This window comes from Carcharodon carcharias, chromosome 25 (assembly GCF_017639515.1).
Source record: "Carcharodon carcharias isolate sCarCar2 chromosome 25, sCarCar2.pri, whole genome shotgun sequence".
Taxonomy (NCBI): domain Eukaryota; kingdom Metazoa; phylum Chordata; class Chondrichthyes; order Lamniformes; family Lamnidae; genus Carcharodon; species Carcharodon carcharias.
In genome coordinates, this window is record NC_054491.1 from 18082619 (window position 1) to 18108860 (window position 26242).

The window sequence follows — 26242 nt, forward strand, 5'->3', positions numbered from 1 at the left end:
GCCCTGTTGAGGTATTGGCTCTTAACATAAACCAAACACCATGATGATGATTGGGAATCTAAACAATGGGTTCTTCATTGAAGGATTCCAGGACAGCTCTTCATACAAGTTACCTGCTGAGCAACACTGCTCCAACTACTATGTCACATGTTAACTTACATTAGTTCCTGTGATGATGCATACCGAGCCATTTACATATTTAGCAGTATATTAAAATACACGCTCTACAGAACAATATCACAAGATGCTACCTCGTCGCTTTCCTCCAATGTGATATCAGCCTTGATTCGCAATCCTTGGTGGACTGCAGCAAAGGGAAAAAGCAGAGAAACACCCTGTACTGGTCATCCACTACAGCTACCCAGACAACTTGGATCTTCCTTGTCTGTGGGATCCTGCGAAAGCAACTGACAGAATATGCATCCCACATCATTCCTCCACTGTAACCCAATTCCTTAGTGTAGGTTTAGCTGTCTCTGCGTGACCTTTGAAAGCACTTGCAGTTTGGACTTGAACAACATGGAGTCTACAACTACTAAAAAATGGATCATTTGACTATCTATATGACATTAATAAAGTTTGCTTTCCTCAGTTCTAACACAGATTATCAGTGTGAGAATCGATTGTGATAAGGATCCATTATTTTTGTGGCTCACCTGTATCCTGCCAGAATGTTCATGAAGGTTGATTTCCCAGCACCCGAAGGACCCATAATCCCAATTAGCTCTCGACTGCAGAATCTCCCGGATAGGCATTTTAAGAGAGTCTTGTACCCTGAGAGACAAAATTAAAATATATGTGACAAGAACATGGTATTTGCTGGTCTGGAAAGTAGGTTCGCACTTCGTCCCTTCATGCCTTGGACATCTATTTGAATTCAGGGTTGACAAAAGTTTGTACATGGCCTATGTGAAGGGACTGGGCAATCTCATCCCTCATCCCTCACCACTAGACATCATGGGAAGAATTTTTCCTATGGTGGGCGAGCTGGGCAGGGCGGGCGCAGCGCCAGTTGCCGACCACGTGCGGCTGCGCGTCACCATTTTACGTGGGCGGGCCAATTAAGGCCCACCCACCCAGCGTAACGTGCGGCCGGGGGAGGGGGGGGGGGGGGGGTGCAGGGAGGGTCGGGGCCCGCACAGAGCGCAGCAATCTCCCTGAGGCACAGAGCTGCCTCGGGGTGGGGGGGACTGAATAGATTATAAAACCCTTAAATAAACGAGGTCAAAATTTATTTACACATGTGACGGTGTCACATGAGCTGGGACATGTTTGTGAAGTTTGGAAAATGTATTTATTTATTTTATAAATGCATCAGGAAGCCTCATCCCACCAGTGGATGAGGTTTGCTGAAAAATGCGAAGGCCGCAGGCAGCGTTCTTAACGATGTTAATTATTTTCTTAATGGCCTTAATGAGGCCGTTGACATTTCGGCGGGTGCACAGCAGCCCCCGGCGCCCACCCGCCGAACGAAATATTGAGATGACGCGCGATGACGTTGGGGTGCACATCGTGCGTGATTTTAGGCATCGGCAGGTCGGGCCTGCCCCACACGCTGAGCGGACGATTCAGCCCTACGTGCCGAGAGCACAAAGTTGGCGTTAATTTGTCATTAAATTGTCAAAGATGGCATGTTTCCTCCCCCAGCACCCCAGAAATCACGTTGACGTGGAGCCAACATGCCCCGTGCTGACCCGACCCGCAGCTACAAAGCACTGTGGGGTGGACTAATGAGGGCCAAGTGGGACCTCCAGCTTCCGTTAGCGCAGAAGTGCCGCCCAATCCAATTGGCCGGCAGCTCCATCAGTTGCGGCAGTGACAATAGACAATAAAAGTGTGTTTCTTTTATAAAAAAAAAACCAAAATGAAAGTCAATGGGATCCTTAGCTTTATAAATAAGGGCATAGTGCACTAAAGAAAGGGAGTTATACTTCTTCCTCTTCGCAAATTCTCCGTCGGGATGCAGGCCCTTGGCAAACATTCGCCAAGGTGTCAGTGGCTGCTGCCGGGCCTGCTGGTGAAGAAAGGGCCCTAGAGCAGGTGAGTCCAGAGTCTTGGGCGGGGAGGGTTTATATAGGTTAGGGAGAGGATCAGTGAGGGGCAAGGGGTGGGTTTAAAAGGGGGAGAGAGTATGAAGGAAGGGGAGATTCAACCTAAAAGTAGGGGCGGGGGTGTTCCACCCTGTGATTGGCAAAGAGCAGCCCCCAAAGTCCAAACCTCTCTCACTTCCTTTCTCCCTTTCATCACTTGATAACAAGCCTAACTGACCCTTAATTGTTCACTTAAATATGGTGGGCGGGCTGCCGAATTCATTCCCCCCCCACCCCACCGTATTTTGGTGGTGAGCTTGCAGGTGGGATGGGTCCCCCACTCCTGTAAAATTCAGCCCATGGTGCGGAAAATGGAAACATCAGACGGGTACAATGAGGGCGTCCCTCTGAGGCTGAGGGCAAAGCACATTGTTGAGGCAGAGTAGGAGAACAGTTATTACCATAAGCTGAATAAATCTGTGCATATCAACGGGCAGCACTTTGTCTCTGAGTCGGAAGGTTGTGGGTTCAAGCCCCAATCCAGCGAGTTGAGCACAAAATTCAGACCAGTGCTTCAGTGCAGTATTGAAGGAGTCTTGCACTCTCCGAGGTGCTGCCTTTAGGATGAGACATTAAACTAAGACCCTGTCTGCCTCTCAGGTTGATGCAAAAGATACTCTAAATTGACAATTCATCCTTGGCAACTGCCCACATCCCATGAATGAATAAAAATCTTTTCAAAGAACAGCAGAGGAGTTCTCCCTATTAATCCAACCATTTAACCCTCAACCATCATCATTTAAAAGCAAATAGACTGATTGTTTGCGGTGCTTTATTGTGCACAACATGGCTGACACATTCCCCACACTACAACAGTGACTACGCTTCAAAAGTACTTAAGTTGTCTGCAAGGCACTTTGGGATATTCTGAGGTTGTGAAAGGCACTATATAAATGCAAGTCTTTCTTTCTCCTTTGTTGGTATTTCACTGTGTCGTGCCCGCTTGATGTTTATTTTTATTAACATTCCATCGAACAAGCTGAGAGATCATATCACCTTAAATTCAGTTCAGAAGAACGAGGTGCTTAACTCCAGTTTACTAATCTGGTGTTTCCCATTACAGCATGTAGCTGGGTTCTTAGATGAATCGATTTCACTCACAGTTCCTGTGTTTTGAGCTGCTAACCAAGCACAATGTGAAGGGACACTTCCTCCTGGTATCTCCCCTAAATTTCCCATTCACAACTTGAACCTTTGCCCTAGTATATTAATTGTATAGTTAAAATACACAGTTGAAGGACATTGTAATATTAAGTACTTAGAGCACTTATGGGTCCCTGGAGTAGTAGGTAGGAAGCAGACATATGCAATGCTGCGTTCTGTGAGTAAACCTATTATCAAGAAAAGTATTAGTGTCTAGTTTCATATTTCATCAACTGGCTTGGGATCGGATTAACATTTTGCCCTCCTGTCCTGGCATATCCAGCAAATCTATGATAATACCACTAATACCGTTAATGTATCACCGATTCACAGAATATCCATGGCAGCTGAAACGTATCTGAACAATGAGATTTCGCTTTTTAATTTAAAATAGACACCCTATCATTGTAACCCTTATGCTTGATGTAATCAAGATGAAATTGCTGTGGTGCATTTCTTGTGAAGTTGCTACCCACTTTAAGGGAAAAGCAGAATGGCAACTGGAGAGGAAAAACTGAAATGCAGTCAGTCATTCTCCTCACTCATCTATAAGGAGCCATTTATAGATTACTTTTGGAATAGACAATTTGCTTGCTCAGCTGGGAGTGCTGAAGACAGAGAGAAAAAAAGTTCTCCCTAAAAAAATATATATTTCCCTTCCAAATAATTTACATTTACAATTCATTGGGGTGCAGAGTTACAGTGACACCATCAAGTAAACTCTGGTTTACAAAACTGCTCAAAATGTCTTGCAAGATCCTTTTGTTAATTAGAGTAAGGAAGAGCATTTTGGGATTTCTTGCTCTCATTTCAATCCTCTTGCTTTGTGGGGAGGCTGTTAACTCAACCATGTAATATCGTGTGGAATGCTGATGGGTCGGAAGAGCTTGTTCTCAGCTGCCGCTAGACATGACTAAGTGGTCTAATGTTTGGACTAAATAGTCCTTCACAGTTGCTTTAGCTGGTGGTATTCCAAATTGCTTCCAGTTGAAGGTTACTGAACATTAGTACCTCACCATCAGGAACAGAATGCCTCTTCCTGTTACTCAGAACTAGCTTCCCTGTCCTAATGGCTCTTTTGGTAGGTTCAATGTCCAGTTTTCAACTCATCCATATACGTGGTATGGGCATTATAAATAGCCTCGGCATCCCTGAGTTAAGGAAAGGGGTGGGCGCAGGGGAATATCAGCCACTGTTTCTTGTACCAATTATCACCCCAAGACCCCGTGCATCCATCTGTCTATCTGTAGAGACATCAGGAGCTGAACTTTTAATCTATTGGCTCTACAGCTTCAAGAGCCTCCCCCACCGCCCCCACTCCCTGCCACCCGCCCCCGCCCCCACCCCCACCATTGTCCTTAATTGGACAGCCTGCCTTACGGTCTCTAATTGGCCAATTCGGGGAAAGTCACAGATGAATGATGGTTCCCCTCACAGTGTGGGCTTTTGACCCCCATTTGAGCCTGATGGTGGGGTCTGGAAGCATGAAGGGAAAATCCTCAGGTGTTGACTGAATCAGGCTCAGCTGTAATGCACACTACAGTCAAATGACCTACCTACATTCACCCGCTTTAAAAATGAATAAGGTGCCTGGGTGGTGCTAAGGTCTGTGGAACCATGTCCCTCGAGGAGGAAGGGAAAAAATGTCAATATTTCAAAGTAGTGCAAAGAATTTTTACATCAAATTGATGACAAGATTTCCTTTCAGGATCTTAATTTATTGAAAATTTTCCTCTTATAATACCTCATGTTGATTTTTCATAATGCAATTAAATTTCTGATGGAAGCGAGCTGGCAGGCTTGCTGATTAGCTGTTAAACACTTTGCTCTCTTTAAACCTGACAAAATTTGAACAATTCAATTAGTTGTTAAGAGAAAACAAAATCTCAGCAGCAGCAGACTTTTTTAGTCGATCAATGTCTGCAAATTCTCCAGGACTTCATAGATGGGAAGAAGGTGACATCATTGTGCTGTGCCAGGAACATAAGTGTCAACATTGATCTACTGTCACAGCCTTTAGCAGTAATATGAAAGGCATGGTCAAAAGGTACAGAGTGGGCAAGAAAGTGAATCGTAGTCAGTTCATCTGCGCAGCTATCCGTTGTTTAATAATCCTAATGTGTTCCTAAAAAAACCAACATTAAATGAAAACTTTCTAAACTAAAATCACTTTCCCATAAGAAAGCATGTAACAAGGGTGGGTTAATTTTTACACTAAAGGCCTATTGGCTGCTTTGAACCTAATTGGCCCAAAATTCCTCTTACTAACTCTTAGCAGAATACAGTATTAACTCTTTTAGGGAGGTCTTGTGGTGCACTGGGTAGCACCACCACTTCTGAGACAGAAGATCTGGGTTCAATCCCACCCCAGGAATTAATGTCTGGGGAAGATATATTCATATGACAATCAAATAGGATGATTGGCAACCTGCAAATCATGCCAATGGCAGAAAGAGTAGGAGAGATTCTCTACTATTACTATCTATAGCTCTAGAATACAACACGTCACCTGTTCTTGATTAAGTTGCATCTAGGATATTAAATATTGGCTACGAATGGAAATTTCCATGCAGACTAATCATCACCCATTAAACGAGAGGCTGAAAAAAACATCTTAACTTAAAATAGCAGACAAAGGATGTTAAGAATATAGGCTCATGGGAATGAGGATTGGCCATTCAGCCATTTGAGCATTTAGTTAGATCAGGGCTGATCCGCAGCTTAATTTCATCTTTCTGACATCCTTATCCCTAAATGCCTTTTGCTGCAAAAAAATTTATCAATCTCAGTTTTGAAATTTTCAGCTGACTCTCAGCCTCAACAGCTTTTTGGGGGAGAGAGCTCCACATTTCCATTACCCTTTGAGTAAATATCTGATATCATCACTGATTTTAAAGTAATGCTGCCTTGTAATCATCCAGCAGAGAGTGTAGTTCCTCTATCCCTTCCCTAATATGTTGATACATTCATTACTAATATCACTCTGTACAATTGTAACCCCACTAATACCAGGAATGGGTGGGTTGTTTTATGAGGAAAGGCTGGACAACCAGACTTGTATCCACTGGAATTTAGAAGAGTAAGAGGTGACTTAATTGAAACATATAAGATCTTGAAGGGTCTTGACAGGGTGGATGTGGAGAGGATGTTTCCTCTTGAGGGAGAACCTAGAACTGGGGGTCACTGTTTAAGAATAAGGGGCTGCTCATTTAAGACACGAGATGAGGAGAATTTTTTTCGCTCAGAGTATTGTGAGTCTTTGGAACTCTCTTCCTCAAAAGGCGATGGAAGCAGAGTATATTTGTAAGGCAGAGCTGGATAGATTCGTGATTAACAAGAGGGTGAAGGTTCTTTGGACAAGGTTAGAAAAGGTTCCAGAGAATTTATAAAAGCAAAATACTGCGGATGCTGGAAATCCGAAACAAAACAAAAATAGCTGGAAAAACTCAGCAGGTCAGACAGCATCTACAGAGAGGAATACAGTTAATGTTTTGAGTCCATCTGATGAAGAGTCATGCAGACTGGAAAGGTTAACTGTATTCCCCTCTGCAGATGCTGTCAGACCTGCTGAGTCTTTCCAGCTATTTTTGTTTTTGCTCCAGAGAATTTATGTTGAGATCGGTTGTGGAGATGGCTGGGGGGTGGGGGGGGATCCCACCTCTCAGCAAAAAAAAGAATTTAAGGAAAATAATATCAGGGGTGAGGGACTGCAGTTACGTGGAGAGATTGGAGAAGATGTGATGGTTCTCGCTATAGCAGAGAAAGTTAAGAGAGAGCTAATAGAGGTATTCAAAATTATGAGAAGTTTTGATTGAGCAAACAGGGAGTAACGTTTTCCTCTGGTCCGTGGATCGGTAACCAGGGCTCAATGATTTAAAATATTAGCAAAGAAACGAGAGAGAAAAAGATGACAATTTTTTCATGTGGGGTGTCATTGAGATCTGGCATGCACTACCAGAAAGGGTGGTGGAATTGGATTCCAAAGGAATATTCAAAAGACACTGGACATAGATTTAAAGAGGAATAATATGCACAGCTATGAGGAAATAATGTAGGTGTGGGACTAAATTGGACAGCGTGTTCAAACAGCTGGTATAGCACACTGGGCAGAATGGTGTCCTTCCACGTAAGATTATATACAAACATATGAATTAGGACCAGGAGTAGGCCATTCGGTCCCTCGAACTCCTCCACCATTCAATAAAATCATGGCCGATCTGATTGTGGCCTCAACTCTACTTTCCTGTCAGCTGCCCTCACCCCCATCCACCCCACTGCCCTTGACTCCCTTGTTAGTCAAGAGTCTATCCACCTCTGTCTTAAAAATATTCAATGACCTTGCCTCCACTGCTATCCGGGAAAGACAGTTCCAAAGATTCATGATCCTCTGAGAGAAATGAATTATTTTCATCCTTGCCTTAAATGGGAGACCCCTTATTTTTAAAGTGTGACCCCTAGTTCTGGTCTCTCAACAAGGGGAAACACCCTTTCAGCATCCACCCTGTCAAGTCCCCTCAGGGTCTTATGTGTTTCAATAAGATCACCTCTTATTCTTCTGAATTCTAGTGGATACAGGCGCAGCCTGTCCAACCTTTCCACAAGATAGTCCTCCTTCATCCCAGGTATCAGTTTGCTGAACCTTCTCTGAACTGCTTCTAATGTATTTATATCCTTTCTTAAATAACAGTTTTGGCCAAAACTGTTCACAGTACTCCAGATGTGGCCTCACCGACACCCTGTACAGCTGTAGCAAAACAACCATTCTTTTATATTCCATTCCTCTTGCAATAAGTTACAACATTCCATTTGCATTCCTAATCACTTGCTGTACCTGCATACTAACTTTTCCTGATTCGTGAACCAGGACACCCAGATCTCTCGGCTTTTCTAATCTTCCTGCGAACTTGTGGACAAGTTCACATTTTCCCACATTATACTCCATCTGCCAAATTTTTGCTCACTCACTTAACCTATCTTTATCCCTTTGCAGACTCCTTATGTCCTCTTCACAACTTACTTTCCTACCTACCTTTGTGAAAATAGCAAATTTAGCAACCATACACCAGGTCCTTTCATCTAAGTAATTTATATAAATTTTAAATAGTTGAGGTTTGAGCACTGATCCCTGTGGCACGCCACTCATCACATCTTACCAACATGAAAATGACCCATTTACACCTACTCACTGTTTCCTTTTAGCTAAACAATCCTCTATCCATGTTAATAAGATTGTAAGGACTGATGATATAAAGCATACTGGATGGTATTCCAGGTGACTTTACTGTAAGTGCAAATTGTGAATGGACAACAAATTTCTCAGCAAGGCTGAGGTTCTTCTAGGAATGAGACAGTCATGATGACAGGGTCATGTCAGGATCTGCAATGGTTTGTCTGTCACTGATGAGCAAATTCATTATTGTCCCCGTGTCAGAATTGAAAATTCATCCGAAAATAAAATGACCAAACGATTGTGTGATCGAAAACAAAAACAGAATTACCTGGAAAAACTCAGCAGGTCTGGCAGCATCGGCAGAGAAGAAAAGAGTTGACGTTTCGAGTCCTCATGACCCTTCAACAGAACTGAACGAGTTGATCCATGAAGATGTGATACAGAAGTCCAATGATATTTTTTCTATTGCGATGGTCCCTCCCCTATTTGTTTTCTCTGAGCTCTTATACTGTTAGAAATGTTATTTATGGCACTGATAGTGTTTGTAATCAAGCAACTTTACCCCAAGGATTGGCACTGAAAGAGAGGTGCGTCAGCAGATCTCAGCTATTGTGATTAATATCGAATTGAAGCAAAGAGATTCAAGCTCTCAATTTTACAGTAATAAAATGGAATGCATTTTAAGCACTATTTTATGAACACAGATTAAGAAACCTAACCATACCTTGACTAAGCATTGCTGAGTAATATTCTCAGTGAATCAACAAACTTGCATTAACATTGTCTTTATGCCCCAATGGGAGGAGAGGAGTGGGACTGTGTGTGTGTGTGTGTGTGTGTGTGTGTGTGTGGGGGGGAGGAGGGGGGGGAGGGATGTGTGTGTGTGTGTGTGTGTGTGTGTGTGTGTGTGCTGGGGGTGGGGGGGGACGTGTGTGTGTGTGCTGGGGGCAGGGAAAGGAAAATCGCAAATAATAGGAATAAAGGAACAGACACTGAGACATGAGAGTGAGCGGAGGTCATCAATAGCTTGGGCTCAAAGCTGGGTTTTGAGAAGGTTTTGGAAGACGGAGGAAAAAGTGGAATGGATGGTGGGGGAAGGGGCAGTTCCAGAGAATGGGCAGCTGGAGGCTCTGAGCTAACGCTGTATGCAGCAACAAGGGAAAATAGTAAAGTCTGAAATTGGAAGACTGTAAGATATGGAGGCAATACAAGGCTGGAAGAGATTACTGAGATAGGGTGGAGCAAACCCAAGGAGTCATTTAAAGATGAGAAAGAGGATTTTAGATGTTAATCTTCTGGCGGATAGCAAGTCACTGCAGTAGGAATGAGGGGTGAGTATGATTTAGTGTCAACAGGATCCAGGCAGCTGGGTATTGAACAAGTCGGAGATAGTGGACCAGCTGCAAGGTATAAGTCCAACTGAAATAAATGGAATGATAGAAGCCTTACTGGTACAATCTATTCTCCTTTATATCCTGTAACGAGCAACATGACAATTAGAGGAAACTCAGTTTGCCTGGGGCAAAGGTAGATTTGGCTTGTATTCCTGAGCTTCTGCTGTTTATAATGGGAATAAAAGATGCTCAGAAAATTCAATCAAGCTGAACAAGGGCAGGAATCTCTTCACCAGCCCAGCCAAACCCTGGTAGCCAACACCAAGCAGTAACTACACACTGCCAACCATCCTCTGTGTACATATAGCACAACAACAAATCCAATGGATCTTCCTCCGAATACTGAAATCAAACATCTGCAGAAAAGTATGTATTATTAAATACTTGAAAATTTAATGTAAAAATTGAATGCAGCTTCACTGGCTTTTACATCCCTTCACAGCCTAAATCTGTCTTTTAGGATCTACTGCGGGACACAGAAGGCCATCCAGCACATCTGTGGTTCATTCTCCATTACAAAATAGCTCACTCTTTTCTTTCCCATAATGGTAGATTTCCATGGCATCGTTCACTGGCAGGCAGGGTCTGCAGCATTGTTGTGATGGTTGTTGCAGACTTGGTCTGTCCATTTACAGATCGCTGCTCTAAGGAGGAAATACCAGGTAACTGCTCCTAGCTGTAAATCGCTGAGGTAATTTGAAGGGGAATTGTACAGCCTTCTAAATTTCAAGCTGCAGATCAAGGACATCTTTCCTTTGACTTTCATTTGAATCCATAATAAAAGATGGCATTTTGGTGGCTGATGTCTGGTGTGGAATGAACGCCTGTTAAACAAAAGACTTGCAGATCTCATTTTGCTCTTGGGGAGTCAGAGCACACACTATTTTACAAGGGTAGGGTGTTATGCTGTGCAATGTACAATGTATGTTTCTGTTGCAAAGAAAGCACTGCATTCCATTAAGGGCACAAAGTCAAACTGTTGTTAGACAAACTCAACCACAGGTAATTTGAGCTCAATCTTTTTGGGATACCGATCAGAACGCAAGATGAAATGTCCGCCTTTCCTTGGTGATTGCGAAGCTGATATTCTCATTCATACGTTAGCAGCTGTTAGAAGAATTTTCTCTATGTATTAAAATAATTTGCTGCTCCCTAACTTACAATGGCTCCCGGGAAAGTAATGTCTTGATTTTGAAATTCTTGTTTTCAAATCCCTCCATGGCCTCCTCCCTTCCTAACCTTTGTATTCTCCTCCAGCCCTACAACCCCCCAAGATATCTGTGCTCCTCTAATTCTGGCCTCTTGAGCATCCCCAATTTTCATCGCCCCACCAGCGGTGGCCATGTCTTCAGTTGTTTAGGCCCTAAACTCTGATGTATAATCCCTGAACACCTCTCTGCCTCATTTTCCTCCCTTAAGACACCTGTTAAAATCTCTTTGACCTAATCTGACCTAATATTTCCTCATGTGGCTCGGTATCATTCTTTGTTTTATAACGATCTTGTGAAGAGGCTTGGGATGTTTTATTGTATTAAAGGTGCTATATAAATACAAGTTGTTGTTGTAAATAAAGGACTATTGAGAAGGATTTTCATTACCATCCTGGTTCTGAGGTAGAAACAATACTAGAGCCAAATTCAAGAGAAATAAGAACCACTGTGGGTGTACCTACACCACATGGGCTGCAGTGGTTCAAGAAGGTGGCTCACCACCACCTTCTCAAGGGCAACTAGGGTTGGCCAATAAAAAAAACATGCTGGCCTAGCCAGCGAAGCCCACATCCTATGAAATAATAAAAAAAAACTTTTAAAAAAACTTAAGGGGAAGGCGAGGATGAAAAAGTCCATTCAGCCCATTGAAGCTCATCCCTGCAGTACATTAACTCTGGTATTGTAGCATCTAATTCTATTTGAAAACCCCAGTGTTCTTATTTATACCCCTTTCTTAATTAGATTATTTTTCCTGATATGTAATAACTTTATTCTTTCAAAATAAAATAGAGCATCTTTTTAACAGGAAGCTAATTTCTCGCCAATTTCTATGAAGTCAATTTCACTGATGACCCTGAAGAAAATATTATAGAACATTAAATGTCCAACTGGCCCATTAAGCCTGCATCTGGCACAGATGAAAAATCAAAATACTGAGTGCCGGATATTTGAAAACAAAACTGAAAATGCCGGTAATACACAGCAGGTCTGGCAGCATCTGTGGAGGGAGAAGCAGAGTTGACATATCAGGTCCTTTTGTCAGAACTGAAATGGGTTAGAAATGTAACAGGTTTTAAGCAAGTACAGAGGTAGGAAAAAGTGGGAGCGAGTGTGGGAGTTGGTGGGGGAGAACAACAGGAAAGCTCTGTGACAGGGTGGGAGGCAGGAGTGGTTTAAATGGCGAAAGGGGAGATGGTGTGAGGTAAAAGGAGATGGTAATGGAACAAGAACCAATAGATGGATCCAGAGGAGCTGTAAATGGGAATAATGCAATCATCACCAACAGCAACAGTCCGAAGAAATGGGGACTAAGTGAAAGAAAGTTCTAACAGAGTCACTCAGGAAAGGAAGAATTATGTTTTAAAGCTTCAAAAAGACTTTGATATTAACAGTAGGAGAAAAAGATGATTTCACTTATTAATAATTAAGCAAAATTGAAATGGTTGAATGTCTGCCAGCACACTAAGCTTTACAGGACACAGCTGAGCCATCAGCAGGCCCTAACCAGCTAACAATGATGAAATATTAATTTGTTCATATATTTATGTAATCTTGGTGTGGAGTAGTGATTGAATCATTACTCTTGACTTTTTAATCTGGAAGCCATTTAATAAAGCAGTCCACTATCATTTAGAATGAACCCGAATGCACCACACAATGTAGCCCCAACTTGGCTCCTGTTGCCTTGGTCATTGTGGCAGGTGTTCCGATTCCAGTGTGCACTAGCTTTGAAAGTCCCAACAGCAATGAAAACTGCTCCATAAGCTGTGCGCAACAGCGGCGCACAGTTCTCACATAGAGACCTGAAGAGGAGTGAGAAATAGTCTGTAGCTTTCAATGGAAAGATTTGAAGGAGTCACTCAAAACAGTTGTTATGCTCACGTCAGCACTGGCTCAGCATTCTCGGCCTCTGAGTCAGTAGATTGTGGGTTCAAGTCTTAATCCAGAGATGAGACACTAAACCGAGGCTTCCCTCGGCTGGATATACAAATCCCATCGGACTATCTGGAAAAACAGGGGAGTTATCCCTTGTATCATGGCCAATATTTGTCCTTCCACTAGCATCATTGAAATAGGTTATTTGCTTATTATCACATTGCTGTATGTGGGAGCTTGCTGTGTGCAAATTGGCTGCTGTGTTTCCTACATTACAACAGCGTCTCTACTACAAAAGTACTTTACTGCCTGTAAAGCGCTTTGGGGTGTCCTGAGGTTGTGAAAGGCTCTATGTAAATGATGCAAGTTTTCTTTCTTACAGCACCGAGTGAATGACAGCCTGCAAGACAGGCACAGGTTGGAGAACATAAGTAGCTACAGAACCAAACATCCATGTGCCCCCATCTGCTGCAATGGAGTGAAAATTGAATGTATCCTTATCTAGCAGAAATTGTGATGAAAATAATGCACAGATTTCCTGGTGCATTGCCAACACAAATAGGTCAGAAGGTCCCAGGTTCAATTCCCATGTCTGTCAGGCTAGCAAACTTCAACAGATGTGGGAGCTGCGGTGGGGAGGTAACTACAGCTGATGAATGCCTATAGGGTTCTGGAGGGCGAAAGGGGGCAAGTAAATAGCAACAGGGACTCCTGCTCTTGGTCCCTCCGCAATGATCAGAGCTGCACATGGGTGCTGAACAAGTACAGGATTAGGCTCGGATATAATGCCCTCTGTTAACAGAGAATGGTCGAGCAGCTTACTGTCCTCAACTTGGGTGATTTCCCGGAGCTCAACAGGTACCCGTGGAACCAGGTTTCAAGAGTCTGCAAGTTTTCCATCAGTGAACAATGACGAAAGCACGTCGGAAAAGTATCGAATCATGCAGCGCAGGAGGAGGCCATTCAGCCCATCATACCTGTGCTGGCTCTTTGAAACAGCTTTTCAATCAGTCCCACACCCCTGCTCTCTTCCCACTGCCCGGCAAATGTTTCCTTTTGAAGTATTTATCCAATTGCGTTTTGAACCTTAGCATTGAATCTGCTTCCACCATGCTTTCAGGCAGCACTTTCCACATCACAACTTATTGCATTAAAAAATCCTCTTCCTTTCCCCCTGGTTTTTCTGCCAATTGTCTGTGTCCTCTGGTTACCGATCCTCTTCATTTACTCTAACAAAATGGTGCACATCAATATTAAAGAAACATTGTACCATTCTCCAATCTACAGAGACCCTGGAATATCATCCATCTGCTAACCCTCAATAGGTTTCTTAGTTAGAGTGCTTATAGACAATGCACTGTCATTTCTGTTTGGAAAAGAGCTTTTTGATCTTGAAAATGCTTCTGTAAATTTTAACCTTTCTATGGTCTACTGGCAAAATGGTCCTGACCGTCTGCAGGGCTACCCCCGATTTGGCAGGGGACACAGGAATTTCAGGGAAAATGTTTAAAGAAGTGGAATATTGCACCGAGTTGGCTCATTCAAGTCACCGATGTGGAGCTTTAGGAGGTTGGAGGTTTATATGATGAAACCTCCAAGAATGAGTCCAAACTGAGTTGGTACCTCTGGCTCAGGCATCCTGTTTTTTTTTAAAGAAAAATCAGTGGGATACACTCTCCCTTTTGAGTTTTAATTTGTGTGTGATCAAACACACAATTAGTTTTTCTTACTCTTCTCTCAATCTGCAAGCTGCCAAGTGTGTAAGTCTGACATTTAACATCAGACGATTGCATTGGCCCACCCCTGAACCCAACAGACATAGTTAATGGTCTCCGCAACCGATAACTGGCTACTGCACATGCAGCATGTTCAAGCTGAATACCTTTGTATTTTACTCCAATGTCACTCGTTCTAGAAATGCTAAGACCATGATGACAGGTACTGCTCATCTGCTCCGCCTCCCATGCCCCGGTTCCTAGTTTTTCTAACATCCTACAATCGACTTGCAGTTTCAAAAGGAGAGAAACAGTGGGCGGAATCGTCCCAGATTCGCACTAAGTGCAATAGTGGGTGGGGATAACGCCAGCTGCTGTGGCGGCTTCTCACGCCATATTGTCCCAAACCCACCGCATTAATTATGCGTTCCCGGGAAATGCGTCGGTTCGATGGCGGGCGCACTCTCATTCGCCCACCATGATATCACCTCACTGCTTCATCACGCTGGGGACCACGTTTAAAGTGCAGCCATGCACACACCTCTCAGGGCTTCCAGCCCAGGGCTGCTGCAAAGGAGACAGGATGGCCCCGAATGGCAAAAAGACTGCAGCCCCCGGGTTTAGTGACATGTCCCTTGAGCACCTTTTGGACACCGTGATGCCCTCTACCCCCGCCCCCCCCAACCCCTCTGCTTACAGGAGGGGCAGCAACATCACCAATCCAGCTTGGGAGGCTGTGGCAGCGCTGGTCAGCACCAATGCCCTACAAAAGTGGACAGCCACCCAGTGCCGCAACAAGATGATCTCCTCCGTTCCACCAGGGTAAGTGTCTCTTCTTATCACTCTCAACTCACACACTCACAAACCCATCACACATCCACAGGGATCTCCCACCTCAAGGGACAACACCACTGACTCTCTCACACACACCCTCACATCTCCATCAGGCTCATATCCTCTGGAGCTCACGTCCTCATCCCCCCCATGGCTCCGCTCACCACACAAACGTTCCACGCAGTGCCATGTGTCTTCCTCACACTCTCTCCATCTGTTTCCAAGCAGGAGAAGTCTGCTCACATCAGCAGGGAGAGGTCCCAGACTGGGGGCCAAGTGACCCAGACTGGGCCCCTCAATCACTTTGAGGAATGTGCCATCGTGCTGACTGGTGAGGACAGTTCACTACCGACCTCGTTGGAGAGGTTGGCGGTGAACACCCTCGTGAGGATCCTGCACCACATCATCCCTCTCTCAACGCAACTGTGAGTGCTCTCTTTCTCCTGTTTTTGACTCTGCTGCCATGCACTAATTATCTCTACTTTGGTTCACAGGGAGCTCTGCCAAGCAACCGACATTCTCAGCCACCCAATCCCTCACCTCCCTCCAGGTCCTCACCTCCAGCCAAGAGGACACCTCCTCCATCGAAGAGCTGGAATAAGCAGCCTGGAAGACCCATCACAGCGCTTACCCACACCCTCTACTCACGCAGAGACAGTGGGACCTAGATATAGAGCAGGCTCGGGTTCACAATCTGGTGGTCACCGTACAGATGCTTGTCCACAGCAGGAGGAGGGGGGTGCGGCTGAACTCCCAGGCAATCGGGGCCCTGCTGGGGAACAGGCATCTGCGAGGTCTGAGTCAGATGACGAACCTCTGGATTTGGCCTCCCAACTCATCATGGAGAGTCAGCAGAAGGTGGGGGAACATCACGCAGAGCTGTTGGAAGCCCTCAACAGAGTGGCACGCGAGTCAGAGGAGTGCGTCCGCTTGCTCTCTGATGAGATGGTACCCACATGTGCGGGTATGGAGGTCTCCATTGGGGAGGATGGCGGACGTCATTGAGACCCTGGTCCAGCAGAACGGAGAGATGTGTGCAGACCTGCACTCCAATGCGGGGGCCATGGGTGAATTCCTGCATTAGCAATGCGAGAGGGAAACGAGGCACCTCGGTGCTCCTCCAGATGCTGTTTCCCTTCAACCAGTCAGGCCGGGGCCCCAGGGCACCCGAAAGGAGGAGGAGTGGCAGCTGGACACCGCTGGGTCATCCACTTAGGAATCTCAGAGGCTGTCCTCTCCCTCCGAGTCCACTTGGCCTGTGAGCCTTTCAACCTGGTCCTCTGTCACCACAGAGGGAGCAGCTGGTCAACGAGAGATTCTGGAGGGTGAAGTGTGTGTGTAGCAGGGCCTTTTGGAGCCTCTCCTGCGTAAGTGGACCTTTCCCATATCACACTCGCTTCAATTTTCTGAGCATTTTCAATGCTGCCGGCTAGGGTTCACTTTCAGTTGTCCATCTGAGCTGACCTGCATTTCCACCCACCCACTGATCACACTCCCATGCAGCACCTGATCTCGCCCACCATGACTCATTTCACTTTTGATTTAGCCAGCACGGTAGTGATGCAGTATTTAATTCACTCCTCCATCCTTTCCTCTCCCCCAGTCACACATTTCCTTTCCCCCATCACAGTTGACCCTCCGGCATTACCTTCCATCTCCCCTCTATGACCTACCAGCCACAACCCTTTTCCTTCGGGAATGTCTAGGTGAACATGCACGTTCCCTTCCTTCTGAAAATCCCACCCCCATTCGCATTAACCTCCCCGACCTCCTCCTCCTTCCCATTCCCTGGGTTCGTGTCTGCCTTTGAGTCCCCACCAACTACCCTCGCCATCCCTTCTACCAATACTCTCGAACCCTCACCCTCCCACCTCACTCTGCCCTCGGTCATTCTCACCATTCCCTCATAACACGCCCACCCTCAGTTCACTCCGAAGAAGGCAGCATGGACTCATCAGAGTCCTCTCTTGCACATTTACCTGGATAACCCCACCCACCCCCCCCCCAATCCGGACCCCTTCCCCCCTTGGAACCTCTTTCCCCCTTAGAACCCCATCCTCCCCAGAACACCTTGGCCACGCCGGGCTCCTTAGTCCTGTCCCCTGCCGCCCCACCAAACTCCCCAGCAACTTAGTCCTTACTCCTCCCGGATTCCTTCAGACACCCTTACTTCTTCCCCTACCCTTAGCCCTTCCCCTCTCCCTCCAGCCTTACACTCCTCCCCTCTCCACACTCCTTCCTCTCCCCAGACTCCCTCCCCTCTCCGCACTCCCTTCCCCCTCCAAACTCCTTCTCTTACACCTTCCTCCCCAGTTGCCATCTTCTCCCATTACCCCCTCGTCCCCATGTACGCCCTCCCTCCCAACCTCCAGCCCCGACACCATCACTCCCCACCCCCAACCTCACCGCGCCCCCACCCCTCCCCACCGACACCTCTTCCTCTCCCGGTCGATCCTATCCCTTCCTCTCCCACCACCCCACCCCCCAGTACATCTTCCTCTCCCAATCACAGCTGGACCTTCCTCTCCATCTCCTCGACCATCATCCGTTGTGAGCAGACCCTCAACGGTGGCTTTCCGGCTTCCGTGAGCTGCTTCGCGGCAGGGCCAAGTCCATGAGAATCCACCCAGCAGAGCCACGGACGTTCCTCCAGTGTGCTATTGCTGTCGGGATCCAGCATCCTCTGCTCCTCGGATGTCTCCGATGCGAGCAGGTCCCTGGCAGTAAGTCCCGACTTCTGCACGTCACACTTGTCAAGATGCGTTCTGCACCGGCGTGTTTACCTGCCGATGTGGGCGGGCGATCCAGCGTTGGGGTGGGGGGGGGGGGAGATGAATCCGCTGGGCTGGCCTTATAGTGATAAACTGATGTATTACAATGAGGTTCCCGACGTCCAATGGCTGAGCGGACAATCGCAAACTTGCCTTCACTCCTGGCCTTCATGCCATGTTGTCCGCTCACGCCAACGGGCACACCCGATGCCAGCTTTGGCAGAAAATTCCGCCTGGCATTTTTGAACAAAATACAAAAGCCATTTGAAATCTTGAAATAAAAGCAGAAAATGCTGGAAATGCTCTGCAGGTCTTGAAGTATCTGTGGAGAGTTAACGTTTCAGATCTGTGACCTTTCATCAGAACTGGTTTTCTGCCCTTTTCTTGCTTCCTCTCATTGAAGGCGCTGATACACCTTGTGGTTGGATGGATATCAGAGACTCAGCAATGCTTGCCCAAGTGACCATTCTTCGTGGGGAAGTGGTAGAAAGATATCTGACTGTGAAACTTGCATTTTTACATTGCTTTTCACAACCCCAGGATTCCCAACAGAATGTTACAGCCAGTAAAGTACTGCTGAAGTATAGTCACTGTATCAGGCTTGTCCAATCTTTTCATTCCTGGGCGGGCCACATTGGCATAGTTTTCTCACTAAGGGGCTGATGAGGAAACTTTGGAAAGATAAGGTTTGGCACAACAACAAGCTGAATTTCAAAAAAAAAGCTGAGCGCTTAAGGAAAGAAACAATTGCTGAGCAGAAGTACAGCAATGTCATAGCAATAAACTGTTAATTTAAAAAAGAGTAATTAATAAAAATGGCCGGAGAGTGAGAGGGTCAGTGTGTGTGCCCGGCCCACCCTCAGGGTGCTCATTCACTAACTCTCACCCGCTGTGAGTGGGTGCGTGTGTATGCGTTGGTGTGTGGTGATGAGCGTGAGTGAGAAACCTGAAACTGGTCACAAGGCAGACTCGCACTCCTCCCCCCCACAAACTCAGTCTTGCGCACTCTCCCCACACACTCATTCAGTCCCACTCTCACTTCCCCACTAATCACTCTCTCATTCCCCCACTCCAAGACACGCTCTCTCATTATCCCCGCCATGCCACAGACACACTCTCTCAACACCCCGCCAATACTCACAGACACAATCCCTCATCACCCCCCACCCCACACTCACAAACACACTCTCTCATTCCCCTTCCCCCACCCCCACGCTCATGGACACACCTTCTCATTCCCACCCCTTACCACCCCTCCCCCTCCCCCACACACACTCTCACTCCCACATACTCACCACGACACCGTCTCCTGCACCGGCCCAAAGCGACTTAGCCCTTGTAAGCTGCCAAAACTTAGCCCTCCTAAGCAGCCAAAATTTTGCCTCCTGGGCCACCAAAATTTTGCCCTCTATGGGCTCGATGCACCCGGCTCCAGTGTCGACATACCTTCAATTGTCTGATGCGGCAATCCTCAGCAACGCCGGTGTTCGCTGCTCCTCCAATCAGAGGCTGTTTCTCTCCCTCATACGTTGTTGATAGGCTCACTAAGCAAACGCGGGAGAGAAACAGTTTCTGATTGGAGGAGTATCTCCGTGCAGGATCTTCCACTGAAGCTCACCTGATTGACCGGAATTTTGAAAACTGGATCAAGGGCCATACAGAAAGTTTAGTGGGCTGGATGTGGCCCACAGGCTGTACACTAGACAAGCCTGCACTGTAGTAATGTAAGGAAATGCAGCAGCCAATTTGCCCACAGCAAACCCCAATAAACAGAAATTAAATAAATTACCAGACAGGTGGTCAATTTCTGCTGTTGGTTGAGGAATAAACATTGGCCCGCACTAGTGCGGGAGCGGGGTGGGGTAGGGGGAGAACTCAACGTCTTTTCGCAATTGGAGAATGGGGGGGTGAAATCACCGCCATGTGCGATCAGTCACCTCCAGACATTGATGAACACATTTAAAGCTCAAGAACTCAATGGCTAAGGGTCAGGCCCGGAATCCCACCTGATATTTTCACCTCTTCTTAACCTACAAACATTGAGGGCAATTGCAATGTTATTATTTATTTATGGAGACTTGTCATCACCAGAGTTGTAGGATGGCCGAGTAATACTATTAGTGATAGAGTTGATCTGCAGATACCTCTTGAGTGGAAACATTCAGTTTATTTACAATATACTCAGCAGCAACTATACGTGTGCTTTCAACTTCAACTCCATCTCTACACTGTCTGCTGAGGTAGCCTGGGCTACTGTCCTATTGGTTACTACAGATCATGCGATCTCTCCCAACAAGCGTTATTCTTAAAGGTACATTACACACTAAATAAAACCATAATTACTACAACCAGCATGCAAAACACATAGACCATCGGGTAGTTTAATTAGTGGGTGTGCTTCTATGATGTGGGATGTGTTGGTGACTGAAAAAAATTAACTCAGCATAAACTGGTCACTGAAATTGGAGGTTTTCAGTTTGAATGCGGCACATTCATTCGCTGAGCCACTGAAAAGCATTTTGGTTTTCCACAAAGCTTAAGGGGCTCTAACAGGATTCAAAAATCGCTGACTCCAGTTACACTTTAATGAAGCTGCATATTGACAGAAATGTGCTTATTGCAATCAATAACGCTGCATCCATAGTTTTTCAGTGAGAAGGATTGTCAAACCCGGGGAACAAATACACCTGAGACAAATGTGGATGCTAGAAATCGGAAGTAAAAACAGAAAATGCTGAAAGCACTCAGCATCCGTGGAAAGACAAACAAAGTTATCATTTTAGGCCAATGATGACTTTAGGCAGAACTGGATACACCTGGGCGCTTCAGAAGGAGGCAGGGTGCATACCTATTCCAATCTTTAACCCTCGAATTGGGCATGGAATTTGGTCCCAAGCTTTGTTGCTGCCTCACTTAATGCCATCTTTACACTAAAGATCACTCCAAGGGAAAGCAATTCTACAATTTACTGTGGCTATTGCAGCTTTGGCTACAAAACAGGTTTAGATAGTGAAGATCCTTCACTTCATTTCATTTGTATCGTTACAGAACATCGATCTCATTGCCTTCACATTACAGCTTTTAACCTACGCCCAAACGTCAGAGCCTCGGTTTTATATTGGATCCAAATGATGAGTGTTCTGATTCTGCTCCCTCAGTACTGCTCTGGAATGAAATTTGAGGTTACCGCCAGGCTGATACCTACTAATTTCTGACTCAAGACAGGAGAGTGCTGTCAACTGAGCCAAACTGACTCTCTCTGGGGAAGGATGACATGATTATGACTTTCATCCCAAACTCACGCACACTGCGCAGGCACAAATCAGTGATGTGGTTCTACACCAGTCGAGATCTGTTTCTGGTTGGACAAGAGCTGGTGACACATCCAGTTGATTCTCCTCCCTGTACTGACAGCAATATTTCAGATGCATTACAGTTATTCCACTAACACTGTATCTACCATCAAGCAACAGCTTTGTTATTTAAAGGGATGTAAAAGGCCTGCTGAGTGATGTAGGAGGGCATCCCGAGTCGCCTTCTGGAACTCACTTTCTTCGCAAAGGGAAACACCTTGCCTCCACACCACCGCCACAGACTCTGGTGGAGAGACCGAGATCAGGATTGAGGAAAAACTGCATCTTCCCACGTTATCAAGCCCACATTCTGTGCCAACCTGCTATGCATTGACTAAAACGCACTCTAGTACTGTCCCCACATTAGAGCAGGGCACTTCAAGAAGTAATTCATTGGCTGTAAAGTGCTTTAGGACATGAGAGGTGCTAGAGAAATGGTTCTTTCTTTTTTCCATGGTTATGCTTTTTTTCAGTTGAACAATGTTCTAAGACAAGGTAGAGCTGCTTACACTGTTACAAGGCCATGCTTAGCTGATACGTGAGCTTCTGAACACTCGATTCTACACTATTTGTTGCAGTCCTTCCACTCAACTAATCTGATTAGCCAAATTAACTCGGCACCTCATGTACACCCCCAGGGCAACTAAGTCATAATGCTCATTTGGAGAACTTGTGCAGATATCATGAGCTGAATGGCCTCCTTCAGTGCTGCTAGAATTCTGTGATTCTGTGATATTAACTATGTGATCACAGCAGATGCCACAATTCTGAAAGGGAAGTTAGCATCCCACTCTTCCTCAGATTAGGAGAGTTTAGCTCCCTTGATGGTCCAGGTTGGTAACGGTGCAAACAGATTATCCCAGGTTCAATCCTCAGTCTTGCACTGAGTTAGCACCCCTACCGCTACAACTGATCCCATTGTCTGTCAACTAGCAAGGGGATCAGTCGGCTGGGATTCCTGGCCTTAATATCTATCTTCCTGGCTGTTGTTATAAAATGTGTGTTGCTGACACAAAGTGAGAGCAGGATCAGGCTGAGCTGTGAAATTCTGTATTTAACAACACATAACACTTACTAGATTTTAGCACAAAGAATGGCCATTAGATGCATGTGTATGTGACTAGACTTCCACCCAAGGTGACTGCCCTTTGAACAGCTCAGTTATAATAGCTACAATTCAGGAAGGCATGGGCATGAAGTGCCTGCCTTGTCTGTGATGACTACGCCCCGAGAATAAAAGGATGTAATATCCCTTGAGGGTAATACAGCAATGTGAAGCACAGTTGCATATCGATCTGTGGCTTAGCTGAAGCTGTGTGATTTTGTACAAATGGGAGGGCAAAGCATCTCATCATTGATGAACTCAGGCGACCATGTTAAACCAGCAAATGCATTAATTCTTCCTTGCCTCAGGAAAAGTGTTGGCCTCAGCATTGTGTGAAGTCACTGCCTGACAGGCAATGTGCAGCTGATGTACAGCCACATACTGAGCTTAAATGCAGAAGCCACAAGCAGTGACAGCAAGCTGGGTTACTGGCAGTTGTCGACCTGTAGTAAACCCTCAGTGCTGCAGAATGAGCTCTGCGTAGTCAACTGGTGAAATTTAATGTAAGTGTTGGTGCAAATCAACTGCTGCAGAGCTGGTCTGTCAGAGAGAAATAACATTGTTGTTTAATGTATGCAATTAATATTTAAAAAATTGTACTTCAGCAGTAGGAACCTGGGATTATGGAATACAAATAAATTCTCAAAAGGCTATTGTCACAAATCCTTTGTCACACACACACTTTGCTTCCATCGGTTCCCACAGCTGAACTTCAATTTTCAAATATTAATTGCATACATTAAACAACAATGTTATTTCTCCTGACAGACCAGCTCTGCAGCAGTTGATTTGCACCAACACTTACATTAAATTTCACCAGTTGACTACGCAAAGCTCATTCTGCAGCACTGAGGGTTTACTACAGGTCGACAACTGCCAGTAACCCAGCTTGCTGTCACTGCTTGTGGCTTCTGCATTTAAGCTCAGTATGTGGCTGTACATCAGCTGCACATTGCCTGTCAGGCAGTGACTTCACACAATGCTGAGGCTGACACTTTTCCTGAGGCAGGGAAGAATGAATGCATTTGCTGGTTTAACATGGTTGCCTGAGTTCATCAATGATGAGATGCTTTGCCCTCTGCTTACAGAGCTTTTACTAAGCCACAGATCGATATGCAACTGGGCTCCACATGGTTGTATTATACTAAAGGGGTTTTACTTCTTTATTATTCATTCTCAGGATGTAGCCATTGTCAGCACTTACTGCCCATGCCGTCTTGAATAGTAAAGTTTAATATTACTGAGTGGCCACTTCAAAGTGCAGTCACCTTGGTGTGGGGCTATAGTCACATATAAGCCAGACCTGGCAAGGATAAAAAATTTCTTTCCACGAAAGGACATCAGGGAACCAGTGAGTTATTTTAACCTCATCTGCCCATCAGGAAACTGATGGTATCAAAGTGACCAACCTTACAGTCCACAGAACTTCACTTTTCACTGAAGACAGTGGACTATTAAATTTTGCAGAGAGCAAAATGGCACCACAGTCTAATCTGTCAATTTCCCAGAGTTAGATTAAAATTACCCTAAAAGTTTTTTAAAAATTTTAAAGAGCATTTTTTACCTCTTTATCTTAATGTTTTGAAATTTTTTTTTGCTCCTCACAGTTTAGCTCTCATTAAACAGACAGCAAATTGATCAGCTAAAAGCTGCCTTCAACAGCACCTTCCAAACCTGTGACTTCTACCACCTTGTAGGACAAGGGCAGCAGTTCCTTGGGAACGCCCACCATCTGCAAAATCCCCTCCAAGCCACTAATCATCCTGTCCTAGAACTACATCACCGTTCCTTCACTGTCGCCGGGCCAAAATCTTGGAACTCCCTTTCTAACTTCACTGTGGGTGTACCATAGCGGTTCAAGAAGGTGGCTCCGCACCATCTTCTCAAGGGCAATTAGGGATGGACAACAAATGCTGGCCCAGCCAACGACGCCCACATCCCAATTAATAACTTTTTAGAATCTCCATTTCTGTGCTATTGCCAGAAAAGGGTGCTCCCAAAAAAGTATAATGGTCATTGGGTGTTCCATTGTACTGTGAATGTAAAACTGAAAAAAAATCAATTAACATTAGAAGATTTACAATGACAGTTCAATTAAAATTAAAACTGCACAGAGAGCAAAAGATTTCCTCTCTTATGAGGCAGTAATTATTACTATTCAGTCATAATGCAAATGGTCATAACTAACAGTCAGATATCTCACAATATTGATCACAAGCTAGCTACCTGGCTGTAACTGCACTGACAGCCCCATTATATCACCACCATAATCTGGCTCACTGAAGTTTGACTGTCCTGAATGAACAGCCATCCATGGGTAGTCAAAGGGGCTTGTGACTCAGATGCTCGCTCTTCTCAGAATGTGCTTAGCTCGAGTTCTGGCTAAACGCTAATCTCACCTCACACACACTTGTTATAAGCAAAGAACAAACAGGCCAAGGGCCATATGAATCAGCCATTAGAAAGCAAACAAAAAACTCCAAACACTTATTAGTAAAGAAAAGACTTGCATTTTTATCGCATCTTTCAAAGCCTCAGGTCATCCCAAAGTGCTTTCCAGCAATTTCAGTATCTTTGATGTTTAATCACGGTTGTAATGTAGGAAATGTGGCAGCCAATTTGAACACAGCAAAACGCACAATCAGCAATATGATAATGGCCTGATAATCAGTTTTCATTGTTGATTGAGGGGTACACATGTTGGCTGGGACACTGGGGATAACTACCCTGTTCGTTTCCAAGGCAGTGTCATCACATCTTTCACAATACATCAACCTGGGGCGCCAGACAGGGCTTCAGATTAACATAGGAGGACAGGAAGGAGGCTATTTGACCCATTGCGTGCATGCTGACCAAAAAATAACTATCCAGACTAATTCCACCTTCCAGCTCTTGGTCCACAGCCCTATCAGACGCAACTTCAAGTGCATAGCCAAGTGGGGTTTTTTTTAAATGCAGTGAGTGTTTCTGCCCCTACCACCCTTTCAGGCAGTGAGTGCCGGACTCCAACCACTATCTGGGTGAAAACATTTACTCCTCTAAATCCCCCATCAACTCTTTCAAATCTAATCCTCTGGCTACTCACCTCTTTGCTAATGGAAATAGTCTCCTCCTACCCACTCTATCGAGAGCCCTCATAATTTTACACATCTCAATTAAATCTCCCCTCAGCCTCTGCTCAAAAGAAAACAACCTCAACCTTTCCAACCTTTCATCATAGCTAAAATTCTCCAGGCAACATCCCTGTAACTTACCTCTGTACCCTCTGTACAGCAAACACATCCTTTCTGTAATGTGACAACTGTAACCATGCAGTTCTCTAGCTGCAGCCTAACTAGTATGTCACACAGTTCTAGAATATCCTCCTTGCTCTTATACTCTAGGCCATGCTTGGCCAATAAAGAAAAGTATCCTGAATGCTTTCTTGATTTACTTGTCCTGCTACCTTCAGCGATCTATGATCACGGTCTCTTTGTTCCTCTACGCTTTTCAGAATCCTTCCATTTATTTTGTATTTCTTGCCTTTTTGTCCGCCCCAAATACTTTACCTCGCATTTCTCTGAATTGATATCGATATCTTC

The 26242-nt window shown here is 45.2% G+C and overlaps 1 protein-coding gene across 6 annotated transcripts in view; it reads right to left on the reverse strand.

The window, feature by feature from the left end:
- abcg4a (ATP-binding cassette, sub-family G (WHITE), member 4a) overlaps positions 1 to 26242 on the reverse strand; it is a 151533-nt gene that overhangs the window by 58490 nt on the left and 66801 nt on the right. For 5 of the 6 annotated variants that reach the window (XM_041174495.1, XM_041174497.1, XM_041174499.1 and 2 more), the window contains one exon: positions 657 to 774. In XM_041174495.1, coding sequence (XP_041030429.1) covers positions 657 to 774 — 118 coding nt within the window. Of the gene's footprint in view, positions 1 to 656; positions 775 to 2491; positions 2607 to 26242 lie in introns of those variants that run through there. The other variant, XM_041174501.1, reaches the window with a different exon arrangement.